This window comes from Cnephaeus nilssonii, assembly GCF_951640355.1.
Source record: "Cnephaeus nilssonii genome assembly, chromosome: X".
Taxonomy (NCBI): domain Eukaryota; kingdom Metazoa; phylum Chordata; class Mammalia; order Chiroptera; family Vespertilionidae; genus Cnephaeus; species Cnephaeus nilssonii.
Genome location: NC_137071.1, coordinates 126,712,762 through 126,725,880, shown reverse-complemented (window position 1 = coordinate 126,725,880; position 13,119 = coordinate 126,712,762). Strand labels below are relative to the sequence as shown.

General features: G+C 52.6%; 1 protein-coding gene across 1 annotated transcript; it reads right to left on the bottom strand.

Moving 5' to 3' along the window:
* Window positions 1–1,953: 1,953 nt before the first annotated feature.
* Window positions 1,954–13,050, bottom strand: KCND1 (potassium voltage-gated channel subfamily D member 1). The gene is made up of 6 exons (XM_079764783.1): window positions 8,988–13,050; window positions 6,921–7,083; window positions 6,743–6,826; window positions 6,557–6,655; window positions 6,034–6,284; window positions 1,954–3,272 (listed from the first exon to the last, which is right to left on the bottom strand). Exons 1-6 carry the CDS (start codon window positions 10,106–10,108, stop codon window positions 3,047–3,049), a joined length of 1,944 nt encoding a protein of 647 aa, XP_079620909.1. The 5' UTR covers window positions 10,109–13,050; the 3' UTR covers window positions 1,954–3,046.
* Between the last annotated feature and the right edge of the window lie 69 nt (window positions 13,051–13,119).

Sequence of the window (13,119 nt, the reverse complement as noted above, 5' to 3'; positions counted from 1 at the left end):
AAAATGGGAATGGTAATGCCTGCCCAGACTCCCTCAGGGAGTTGTGGGGTTCCATTGAGCTCATAAACCAAGAAGCTGTTGTGAGAGGTGGGGGCTTGCTGTATCTTAGGAGCCAAGTCATACAATAGATGGACTGAAAGAGAGACCATCAAAAAGCTCTTCTGAGTGCCATCTAAACTTCCTTCAGATGCCAACCCTAGTTGAAGTCTTCCCTGAAGGGTGTCAGTAATAAATGTGCTATTGTGTTTTCTTTTCATGAGACTTAATGGGAGAGGATTCAAGTTTACTGGGCCTATTGTGTTCAGGGCACTGCGCTTAATGCCTATGCACATGATCACATTGAGTCTTTTCATGGCCATGTCCCTCGACCCATATATCCCACTCCCTACTGGATATTTGTCTAGCACCACACATCTAAAACGGAACTTACAAAAGTGTAGCTAGTCATCACCAAGCACTGTGTGCCTGGAACTATGTGCTAACAGCTTTGATGTTACCTTGGACAGTGTATGGCACCCCCAGCCTTTGCCCAAACCAGAAAACCTAGGAGTCAGCCTTGCCTCTTCCTCAACTCCCAGATGCCTGTCCATCCCAAGCCCTGCCAATTCTACCTCTCGAAAATTTTGCCTGTCCAACTCTTACTGCCACTACCTGGACAGGGCACCACTTAATGGGAGAGGACTCAAGTTTACTGGGCCTGTTGTGTTGACCACTACAAAAGCCTCCTCCTCACTGCTCTTCCTCCCTCCAGGAGTGTTTCTCTCGAATCCACTCTCCACAACCAGAATGATCATTCTGAAGCACAAACCTCATGAGGACTTTGTTTGTAAGCCTTTAGAGGTCCCCATTATCCTTAGGATGAAGTCCAAAATCTGTATCCTAGCTTCAAAGGCCTTGTGTGATCTGGCTTACCTCTGCATTCTCACCCTCACCGTAGCCTCACACTCTCTTTCCCAGCTCTACTCAACTAGTCTGAGTTCCCCAAAGGCCCCAAGCTCGCTGTCTAACCTCCAGGCCTTTGCACACGCTGTTTTCTCTGCCTGAAACATTTTTACCCTTTTGTCTTTACCTGGCTAACTGCCCCTCATTCTTCCTGTGCTGGTCAGGTTAGATTCTCTACATGCTTCTGTAATCCATCCATCTTAGTTCTCCTGCACTATATTGTCGTTGCTTAGCTGCCTTCCATGTTCACCTCTGTAGACAGAAATGAGGTCTACTTTTCCCATCTCTGTACCCCTAGGGCTAGCACATGATATCCAGTTAATACATATTTGGTGAACAAAAGAAAGGATTATCTCGGTTTCCCAGAATAGCAGCCTGGGGCAAGAAAAGTTAAGTCATTCTCTTTCCCAGGGATTGGAATTCAGGTTGACCTGAATCCAAGGTCTCTCTTCTCAGTGCTCCACAGAGCTCAGTCACACAGTAGCCTAATCTACCCAGTAGTCCAGAGGAGAAAATATAGGGGCATCCACAAGGAAGGGGGGTTTGCCACACTGAGCGATGCTTTTCATCAGGGTTCAATTCAGAGCCATTTTCTGTCAGGAAACCGGGGTTTAAGTCTCCCCCAAACCAAGCATGTGCTGCTCTGGGTCTCAGTTTCCTCATCTGTGAGTGAGGAAGCTGGAGCAGATGATGTCCACATGTCTCAGGACCCCTCCTAGCCTGCCTCACTGGCTGGAGAGTCAACTCTTCAAGCCCCGCGTTTTCATTTCTCCTAGACCCTCATCTTCCAGAACACATCACCAACCATCTACCTCCCATACCTTTACCCACGCTAGCCCTTCTACTAGTTGAAAGGAATTTAAATCAGAGTACTTTTAACTCCCCAGCCCTCCCCAGCCCCCAAAGCCACTGAGCCAGGAGGTGTTCATCCTCATCTCTCCTCTCAGGTTTTATTGACTGATGAAAACTACATCTTTGTCAGCCACCAGCTCCACAGGGACAGTGCTGGGGACAGGGAACCTGAGATGATGCCAGATAATCAGCCTGAGAGCAAACAGAGTTCCGGAAGGTGACCCAAGAGGGAGAAGAGAGAGGAATATGTGGAAAGGTATTGTGGGGAGGAGTAGAGAAGTTCCTCCTGCCTCCTACAACTCCCAGAGTTCAAGAACAACCCAGGCCTCAGCTCCTGGCGCTTCTGGACTCCTGCCCAAGTACAAGGAATCAGCTCATGATCTCCAAACCCAGCCCAACCCTTGTTGGTTGCCAGGTGCTTATCTCAGCCGGTCCAGACTCCGGCCCAACCCAGGAAAGAAGCAAACCAGAGGGGAGAGAAGGAGGAGTATTAGAGGTGGCCCCTCTGATTAGGGCAGATGTAAATGCAGCAAACTGGGCAGAGGCTTTGCATAATGTCACAGCAGCAGCTGCTATTGCTAGAGTTTGCTGGGGGCCCAGCAGAGGATGGAGTTGCAAGGACCCATTTCCAGCAGCCAGAGAAGGGGGATAGTGTTTGTGCTATCTGTGTGTGTTGGGAGAGGCAGCCTGACCCCTGAGGCAAGGCCTGGGGGTGGAAGGTCACTGCTGAGGCCACAGCCCATGAAGCCTGAGGTTGCATTCCAAGCTTTGGAATTTAGGTGTTGTTGGGCCTGGTGGAGGGTGGGGACCTCTCTTGGAGGCCAGATCAGAGGGGATGGTTCTCTTCCCAGAATCCCCAAACCTCCACAGCCCCCTGACAGAGAGAAGAGGAAGTCTCACCTCTTCTCAGGCTAGAGCTCAGATGTCAGGTGGGAGCCTGAGGGCCCAAGGGGAGGAGCATGCAGGAGGCCAGCTGGGGGGAGGGTCTGGTCCCAGTGTGCTGGGGCCTGAGGAAGCCTAGCAATTCAGCTCCCACCAGGAAATCTGTCTGGGGTGGGGGAGGTGTCCCATTCCCTGGCTACATCCCCACAAGGTAGGCCATTCCATGAAACTCCATTGCATAGTTCTCAATTGGGGGGGGGGCGGCAGAAGGGGTTCCCCAGGCCTGCCCCTGTCTGTCCCCCAAAAAATATGGCTTTGGAAAGGAGTCCCCAAGAATAAAGAGGGCCCTATGGATGGTGGGGCCCAACCCTCACAGGGAAGAGATCTTCACAGTCTCAGGGAGGAGGCAAGGGGTACCCAGGCTAGAGTTCCTGAGGGTGCTGCTGGCCCCGCCACCGCCGCCAGGGGAGGAAGGTTGGCTCTCATCTGGGGTGTTGGCAGGAGGGGTAGGGATACTGATGATGGCAGCCACAAAGTCCCGGCTGTCGCAGTTCAGGTCAAGGTTGTCGTGGAGCTTGGCATTGAGGCTTGAGCGGCTGTGGATAAGGGTGGGAAGACAGAAGGTTCTTAAAAAGTCATCTTAATACTTGCTACGGCACTCATGACATTTATTGAGCATCTACTGGATCCCTGGCACTGTGCTAAATGGTTCCCCTGCACCCCCAATCACTGTGAGGGCTCTGAAGTTAGGCAGTCCTGGGTTCGAATCCTGATCCCAATTTTACTACTCTAAACCTCTCTTTTCTCTCATGTGAAACATGGGAATAATAATACAGTAAGTCCAAACTTAACATCGTTAATGAGTTCTGTGACTTCAAGTGAAATGATTTACACCCAAATTTTACCACAGGCTAATTAATAAAAACAAGGGTTAACTTTCTAGTCATTTCACCAATGTCATAACAAAATGGCATTGGGAATATTAGTCATAAAAAAGGATGAAATCTTACCAGCTGTGACAGCATGGATGGACCTAGAGCAGTGGTTCTCAACCTTTCTAATGCCGCGACCCTTTAATACACTTCCTCATGTTGTGGTGACCCCCAACCATAAAATTATTTTCGTTGCTACTTCATAGCTGTAATGTTGCTACTGTTAATGAATCGTAATGTAAATATCTGTGTTTTCCGATGGTCTTCGGCTCTACAGCAGCGGTTCTCAACCTGTGGGTCGCGACCATCGGAAAACACAGATATTTACATTACGATTCATTAACAGTAACAACATTACAGCTATGAAGTAGCAACGAAAATAATTTTATGGTTGGGGGTCACCACAACATGAGGAACTGTATTAAAGGGTCGCGGCATTAAAATGGTTGAGAACCACTGGCCTAGAGGGTATTATGCTAAGTAAAATAAATCAGACAGACAAAGACAAATACCAGCCCTAGCTGGTTTTGCCCAGTGGATAGTCAGCCCGTGGACTGAAGGGTCCAGGATTTGATTCTGGTCAAGGGCACATACCTAGGTTGCAGGCTCTATCCCCGGCCCTGGTCTGGCACATGGGGGAGGCCACCAATTGATGTCTCTCTCACATCAATGTTTCTCTCTCTGTCTCTCCCCCTCCCTTCCACTCTGTAAAAATCAATGGAAAAATATACTCAGGTGAGTATTAACAACAACAACAAAAAAGACAAGTACCATATGATTTCACTTATATGTGGAATCTAAAGAATAACAAACTTGAAAAAACAAAACTGAAATAGACTCAGAGATACAGAGAACAGACTGGTGGTTGCCCGAGGGCAGGGGAGCTGGGGGGCTGGGTGAAGAAGGGTGAAGAGATTGAGAAGTACAGATTAGTAGTTACAAAATAGTCATGGGGATGAATGTACAGCAGGCGTCCTCAAACTATGGCCTGCGGGCCACATGCGGGTGTTTTTGCCGTTTTGTTTTTTTACTTCAAAATAAGATATGTGCCGAAACCGGTTTGGCTCAGTGGATAGAGCATCAGCCTGCGGACTGAAGGGTCCCGGGTTCGATTCCGGTCAAGGGCATGTACATTGGTTGCGGGCACATCCCCGGTAGGGGGTGTGCAGGAGGCAGCTGGTCGATGTTTCTGTCTCATCGATGTTTCTAGCTCTCTATCCCTCTCCCTTCCTCTCTGTAAAAAATCAATGAAAATATATTTAAAAAAATAAGATATGTGCAGTGTGCATAGGAATTTGTTCATAGTTTTTTTTAAACTATAGTCCGGCCCTCCAACGGTCTGAGGGACAGTGAACTGGCCCCCTGTTTAAAAAGTTTGAGGACCCCTGATGTACAGCATAGGGAATATAGTCAATAATATTCTAATAACTATGTATGGGGCCAGGTGGGTACTGGAAATATTGGTGGGAACACTTTATAAAGTATGATGGTCTAACCACTAGGCCGTATACCTAAAACTAATACAAAGAATACTGAATGTAAATGGTAATTTATAAAGAACAAAAACAACAACAAAAAAATAAAACGACATTGAACAAAATGATGTTATTCGAGAACCTGCTGTATTGCTACCTCACAGGGTTCTTGTGAAGATTAATTGAGATAATAAATGATACAGAGTGCTCAGAATAGTGCCTGGAACACATGGGCGTACAGACACAAAACATCTATTATGATAGATTCCTTACAATCCTAAGTCCTCATAATAGTGTACAGTAAGAGAGCTACATAATCTTGTCCCTGATCTTTCTGATGTTACCTCCCACCACTCTCTCCCTCCCTCCCTCCACTCTACTCACAGTAGCTTTCTGGTTCCTTATTAGGGACACACAGACCTAGTCCTGCCTCGGGGTCTTTGCACAGGCTGTTTTCTCTGCCTGCAAAGCTCTTCCTCTAGATATCACATGACTCGCCCCTTCACCTCCTTCAGGTCTTGGCTCAGATATCACCTCAGCAAAGCTCTCCCTAACCACACGGATAAAACTACGTCATACCCTGTTCTACTCTCTCTGTCCCCCATCCCTGATTTATTTTTCTCCTTGGCACTTAACACACTGCATCATCTGTGTATTTGTTTATTAACGGTCACATCCCACTAGAATATAAGTTCCAGAAGGTCAGGGATTTCTGCCCAAAGTGAACTCCAAAGTGCCTAAAGCTCTGCCTGGCATATAGTAGGTGCTCAATAAATGGCAAGGGAATGAATGAAGAGCAAGGAATTCCGGACAAGATAAGCCCAAGCTCCCAGCATGGAGGAGTTTGGGTTTGAGCTTGACTTGCTAGGCCTGAAGTCATGAAATCTCAGACCCCTCTGGTCTAAGCTCTGAGCTTCCTCAGGGATGGCCAGGGGGTGGGGGTTTCTTACCTCTGAGGGACAGGGCTCCTCCGCAGCCCCGCCAGAGTGTCCAACTCCTGCATGCTGCCACGGCTGACCGAGGCGGTGGAGTTGGCAAGGCGGATGGCACGGCGCTTGGCCCTGCGGGGGCAGCAAGAGGATAGCAGGCTGCCGGGCCCCACTGGCTGGGAGGACACAGAGGTGCTGCGGCTGGTGCGGCCACCCAGCGAGACGGCACCCAGGGCCTCGTTGAAGGTTAGCTCATCGGTGAACTCATGGCACTGTGGGAAGAAGGGAGGCACGGTCACAAGGCGCCACATCAGGGCTGCCGCCGCCACCAGGCCTTTGCTCATGCCCTGCCTTCCTTTCCGGAAGTTGCTCCCTCTTTCCTTCCCTTGCCCACCCTTCAAGGCTCGGCTCTATCGGGCCTCTTCTAGGAAGCCCTGCGTGATTTCCACGATTAGGAGTGAGCCTCCAAGTCCACAGGGGAGAGCTGGCTCGGTCGCAGAGAGACCCCCTTCCCTCTGCCATGCCCCTTCTCCTTAGGCCTCACCGTTGTCTTCTCGAGACAATGCAGCAAGTGGTGATGTTGTTTCTCAAAAGCAGACCGGTTCCTGACACACAGGGCCTGTTCCTCCCCACTGCCGCTGTCCTGGAGCGGATGGAGCAGACAAATGAGGTCAGCACCTTCCTCCTCCCACCACTGCTCACGACCAACCCCGATCTGGCACCTGCCCACCTCAAGGCCCCTGTTCTGCTTGTACTGCAGGAAGGCGTTGGTGGTCCCACTCTTTGCCAACCGGATCCTTGCTAAGCGCACCTTCTACAGAGAGGAGAGAAAGAGTCAGGTGGGTAATCACAGGAGGTGATTGACTGGCTTGGGGTGGGGGGGAACAGGAGATGGAAGGGGCGTCTACCTGCTGTGCTCGGCGCTTGTCAGCGCGCTGGTTCTGGTGGTAGATGCGGCTGAAGTTAGAAACAATGACTGGCACAGGCAGAGCGATGACCAGGACCCCACTGAGTGAGCAGATGGATCCGAAAATCTTGCCAGCAATGGTGCTGGGCACCATGTCTCCGTATCTGGGGCCAGAGGAGGTAAGGCAAGGTCAAGAAAAGTGCCCGCCCACCCCTCAGTCCCCCACTGCATCCCATTCAATCCAACTCATTCTGTGACCCTGGCCAGGCACTCAAAACTCTCTGAGCCTCAGTTTCTTGCTCTGCAAAATGTGAGGGATGACATTTCTGGTCACCAGCGGGGGTCAAATGAGAATGGGCCCTCAGCCCCTGCCATCTGCTGCCCCCATGCGAGCAGTGCAGGCATCTGACTCAGCTGGAAATCTATTAATACCCAGCATGGGGGAGAAAGAGGAAGTTACAGGCAGTAAACATGGCCTCATGGAGAGAGTTCGTTCCACCACTACCAGCCAGCTGAAGGACTCTGAATCCCTGCTTAAATCTGTCTTACCTTCTCTAGGTAGGACCCCTTCCTGTTCCCCCAGGGAAACCCCAAAACTGTCCTCACGTGTTTCTCCATGCCATCCCCTACCCATGGAGATGGAGCAGAGCCAATCTCACCACCCTGTCTCCCAGAGGGAGTGCAAACCAAAGTCAGGGAGGTTCCATAACCGACTTGCTCAAGATCACACAGCATCCTTTTGTCCTAACCACAGGACCAATCGGACGCCCTCCACAAAAGTGCAGCCTCTGCAGTCTTAAGCCTCTAAGCCTTTGCTCAAGCTGTGCCCCACCCCTCATGGCTCTTCCTTATTTCTTTATTTTTTGACTCATTTGTTTATTTTGACTTATTTACAAGTCTCTCCAACTTGGGCACTTCTGGCTCTGTGATGTGTCAACTCAGACGGTATCCTCAACTAGGAGACATGGGCAGCTGCCCACCCACCCAGGGTTGTTGTGAAGACTAAATAGGGTAAAAAAAAACAAACCCAAAAGACTAAATAGGGTAAAAGGCATCAAAATACTCAGTTCCAATCCATTTTCAAGGCTCAGTATTTGTTGACCTAATCCCGAACCTCCAACCAGAATTAAATTCTACACTTTAGAAACCTCAAATCAACTTTTCTATACCTCTATTAAATCCCTGAGCAAGCTCAATCCATCCCTTCAACAGATACTGTCTATACCTAATCCCGGTGACAGAAATTAGGACAGGCTCACAGTGTCTGCCCTAGACAGTGTCTTCAAGAACAACATGAGTTTGGTGCTTCCATTTGATGTTTTTATCCCAACTATTTTCTTTCAAGGACTGTCAGTAAAAAAGATGCTGCTGAAAGTATCTTATTCTGGAGAGCCACAGAGGTAGTGCCTCACACTATGCTTGTAGAGGGTTGGGAGTTGTGGGTCCTCGAGATGGAAAAGGGGGCCCTGGCCGGTTTGGCTCAGTAGATAGAGCATCAGCCTGCGGACTGAGGGGTCCCAGGTTCGATTCCGGTCAAGAGCACATGCCTGGGTTGCAGGCTTGATCCCCAGTGGGGGGGTATGCAGGAGGCAGCCGATGGATGATTCTCTCTCATCATTAATGTTTCTCTCTCTCTCTTCCTCTCTGAAATAAAAAAATACATATATATACATATATATGTATGTATGTATATATATATATATTTAAAAAAAAAAAAAAAAGATGGAATAGGGGGTGATACAAAACCAATACCTATTTATCCTGTACCAGAAACTTTCACAACCACGATGTCACTAAAGCCCCTCAAAAGGGATCATCTTCTCATGTTACAGAGGGGAAACAGGCCCAGAGAACACAAGGTCAACAGGAAGGGTACAGCTAAGACAATCCTTGAACCCAAGTCATTGTCAAAGCTTGGGTGGGATTTGCAGATTCGTCCAACTCCCTCCGTTCTTACAGATGAGCAAACTGAAGCTCAAACAGAGCTCGTGTGCCCAACCTCCTTTTACAGAAAAGGTGAGTGTAGTGGACGGATCGGGCAGCTCCCCGCACAGGGTCTGCAACTCACCCAAGCGTGGTCATGGTGACAATGGTATACCAGAAGGCTGCGGGGATGCTAGTAAAGTTAGTCTTCTTCGTGCCCTTCTCGGCGTAGAACATGACCGTGGCGAAGATGATGATGGCCATGGTGAGGGAGAAGAGGAGGAAGCCCAGCTCGGAAGCACAGCTCTTGAGTGTGTAGCCCAGAATTCGCAAGCCCTGCGAGTGCCGGGAAAACTTGAAGATGCGGAACACCCGGAACACGCGAAGGGTGACGAAGGCGCCGGACACATCCTCGTTCTTGGGCACGAAAAGGCCGATGTAGTAGGGCAGGATGGCCACCACGTCGATGAGGCTCATGACGCTGCGCAGGAAGCGGCAGCGGCTGGGGGCGGCGAAGAGGCGCAGGAGGTACTCCCCGGTGAAGATGAGCACGCAGGCCGTGTCCATGCAGAAGAAGGCCGTCGGGAAGCGGTCCCCGCACGGCTGCTCCCGGGGGGGCCGCCGCGCCAGGCTCCGGCACGGGATGGTCTCCACCACGTTGGCGATGACCGACACGGCGATGAAGAAGCCGGTCACGTAGTAGAACACGAGGGCCGCCGTGCTGGTGTGCGGGTTCTCGAAGGCCCGCCAGAGCCTCTGGCGCAGGGAGCTGCCCGCCCGCAAGGCGGGCCCCTCGGCGGCCTGCTCGGCCTCCTCGTCCTCCGCCAGGCGCTCGGCGTTCTCCTTCTTCCGATCCCGGTACTCCTCCAGGCAGCAGTCGCCCACCAGCTCGGGCACCAGGCCGTAGAAGGCCAGCTCTTCGTCGAAGGCCTGGATGCACTCCTGCCGCGGGCAGTGCAGGCGGCCGGTGCGGTAGAAGTTGAGCACGTGTCGGAACATGTCGGGGTCGCGATCGAAGAAGTACTCGCCCGAGTCGGCATCGTAGAAGAACTCCTTCTCCGAGCTGCCCAGCAGGGTGTCCGGGTACCGGTCCAGCGTGTTCTTCCAGGTCTCGAAGCGCCGCCCGCTCACGTTCACCACCAGAACCTCGTCCCCTCGGGAGGCCTTCACCCCTGGCGCCGGGGGCAGGGGCTGCTGGGCCAGGGGCAGCCAGCCCACCGCAGCCGCCCGCGCAAAGGGCAGCCACGTGGCCACGCCTGCCGCCATCCTGCCGCGCCCCAGGCCCCTCGGAGACTTGGGGGGGGGGGGGCGCCTGGCCTTTAGGAGAATGTGGCTGTCTCCAGGATGGTGGGGGCTGGGAGGGGCCCTGGGCCACTCACACGAGGAAACTGGGGATGTCTAGAGAGGCCAAGAGGAAACTGGAGGAGGAACTAGAGGCAGGGGCAGGGGCTTGGAGGGCATTTAGAGGGCCTAGGAGGGACCAGACAGGTGGCTTGAGGGACTGGGAAGGGGCTAGGGGACATGGAAAGGAGCAGCGAAGGGGCGTCTGGAGGGACAGAGAAGGATCCGAGGGAGCGTTTAGGGACAGATGATTCTAGAGGGGTCAGCGTGTGCCTGAGAGATCTGAGGGTATCTAGTGGGGGCAAGAAACATGGGAGCTGTCTACACTCGGGAGTTCTGATGGAAGAAGGAACTAGACCTATTTAGCTGCGTTGGGGAGGGGATTGGGGCATTCTGGGGGGTAGAAATGGGACCAGAAGGGTTTGAAGAGGCTGAGATCAGTGTCTGGAGGGGAGTTCTAGGCTAGGGGGGTGGTGGTGAGAAAGGTGAGGAGGGTGGTCCACACCGTGAAGACTTCTGGGAAAAGATAAGGGGGTTGGAATCCCTTCTTGGATCTAGGAAAGGGGTTGGTGCACCACCTACGGGATGTCTATAGAGCCAGGAGGTTGTAAAGAGGCTGAGAGGTGTCCTGGGAGTGCCTCGAGCTGCCAAGAATAGCCTGGGGGGGGGGGTGTCTACATTCTACAGGAGTTTGGGGAAGGAAGGAGAGGTGGGGCTGGAGAAGGGAGTGGGGTGTCTAACGGGGTAGAGCAAGGGCGAGGTTATTTTCCAGAGGCTGAGAGGTGTCTGGGGGAGAGGGGTATCTTGGGGGACTGAGAAAGCCTGCTCCACTCTCAGGAGTTCCAGGGACAGGGAAGGGGCCTGGGGAATCCCAGGGGGCTGGGCTCAATTGGAAGGAAGTTGGGGACACACACCCAGAGGATTGAAAAAGACTAAGAGGAAAAGGGGGTTCTCCTCAAAATGGGTTGGAAATTGGAGTGGGATGTTGAAAGGGAGTTGGGTGTGTCTCCAGGAAGGGGGGCTGCTGGGCCTGGCAGGAGGCTGATGAGGGAAAGCCAAGATAAGGCTGTGTCCCACTACTGGGGGCTGGTCTGGGGAAACCACACCCCGAGGGGCTGGTGGTGCGCGCTGGGCAGCAGCAGTAGCAGCAGCAGCGGCTGCAGGAGGAGGAGAAGCAGCCACAGCCAGGCCTGGGAGAGAAGGCAGCTCAGACAGGGGAGGGGGCTGGGTCCCTGGAAGGAGGCTCTGCAAGGACAAGGTCTAGCAGGACCCAGGGGGACTGTCCCAGGATGGGCTAGGGCGTGGGAGCTGGACCAGGGAAGAGCAAGGACAGCGCTGTTAGTGGCCCCCTCCCACTACCCACAGGGCCGACCTCACCTGTGTCCCCACTGCAGCAAACGGCAACAGCGGAGGGGCTGGGGGTACCAAACACCGGAGCTCCTGCCCCCCTCTGCAGAGCTGCCCGAGTTCTCCTCCTTCTCTGGCTCTCTCTCCCCGCCCCTCTGAGCTTGCCGGGAGATGGCGAGGCAGGGAGGGGCCTCGTGGCTCCCAGAGCCCCCTCCCCTAGGACCGCCTGAGAGGGACCCTGGGGAGACTCCGCCTCCTATAAAGCTGGTTGGGCCTCAGTCGCGTCATCTGGAAAATGGGGGTGGTAGGGAGCTTTGCCAGTTCTCCCCACCTCCTTCCTGGACTCCCCCTCTCCTTGCCCAGCTCCTACCCCTCTGCCCCTAGGGGACCCCACCCCCACCCGTCTGAATCAGCAGCACTTAGCAGATGCGATCGATGGGGAGGCGTCTCTTAATGGCCTTAGAGCGGAGTGCCACGGGGAATGATGCAGCGCTGTCCCGTCCCTGCCCCCCAAGGCTGGAGAAGGTGTGGATGGAGGACTGGTGTGGAGCGTTTCTCCAGATCGCCAGACCCCCAAAGCTGCTGGGGGGGGGGGGGGCATGCGTTAAAGCCAACTCTAACCAAGACTGCTGGGACCGGAGCACCATCCTCCTGGTTTTGAATGTCACATGGGGGGGGGGGGGGAAGAGTGCAGATGGGGACAAGTGTGAAGTCCCACCCCATACCAGCTTCTTTCCCAGGCAGGCCCACTCTGAGGGGCAGTGTCCATCTGTCCACATCCAGGAGCCTCAGATCACGCCTCCTCCCTTAGAGGGCTCTGCTGCTGTGGCTAGAGCACTAGGTATATCAAGTGCCTCTGGCAGGAGGGGTTCAAACCCCCAGCTTTGCTGACTTGCTGTGTCCTTGAGCAAGTGACTTGCATTGTTTCCTCAGCCGTCAGATGGAGTTGCCCCAACTCGACATTGTTGGGACCATTAATGGAGTGATGTGAAAGGGGGATGCTCAGGGCATGGCTCACAGAGGCCTCATTTTTAGTAACTAAAGGTGTGTGGTGCTGGGGAGCAGAGATGCAGGGCCAATTTTAGCCTTTCAATTTACCTCCACTTCCTAGCTCATCACACTCCTGATTTGTCCATTTCTCCATCCCTCCACCCACCCATGCATTTGTATATTTACTCCAACTACCTAATGACTCACCAAACTATCCATATGTAGTCCCCTGCTCCCCCATTATTTATTCACCTACTTTCTCTTCCCATTCATTAGCTCATCCATCGATCTGCCCACTCGTCCATCCAGATATTCCCCTAGCCATCCATCTGTCCACTTACATCCCCACATGCCCATCTTCTACCTATTCACCTACCAATCCATTTATCCATTTATTCACCCAATTACCTATTTATCCATCTGTCCATTTACTTCCCAGTCTATCCATCATCAATCCATGCAACCTTCTAATTTACCCATCAGTTCATCTACTTATCCATCCTCCCATCTGTCTACTCATCCAGACCTACATGCCATACACATCTATTCACATATACATCTGCAGATATTTCTGTTCCACTCAGTTTGAGGGGCTAGTC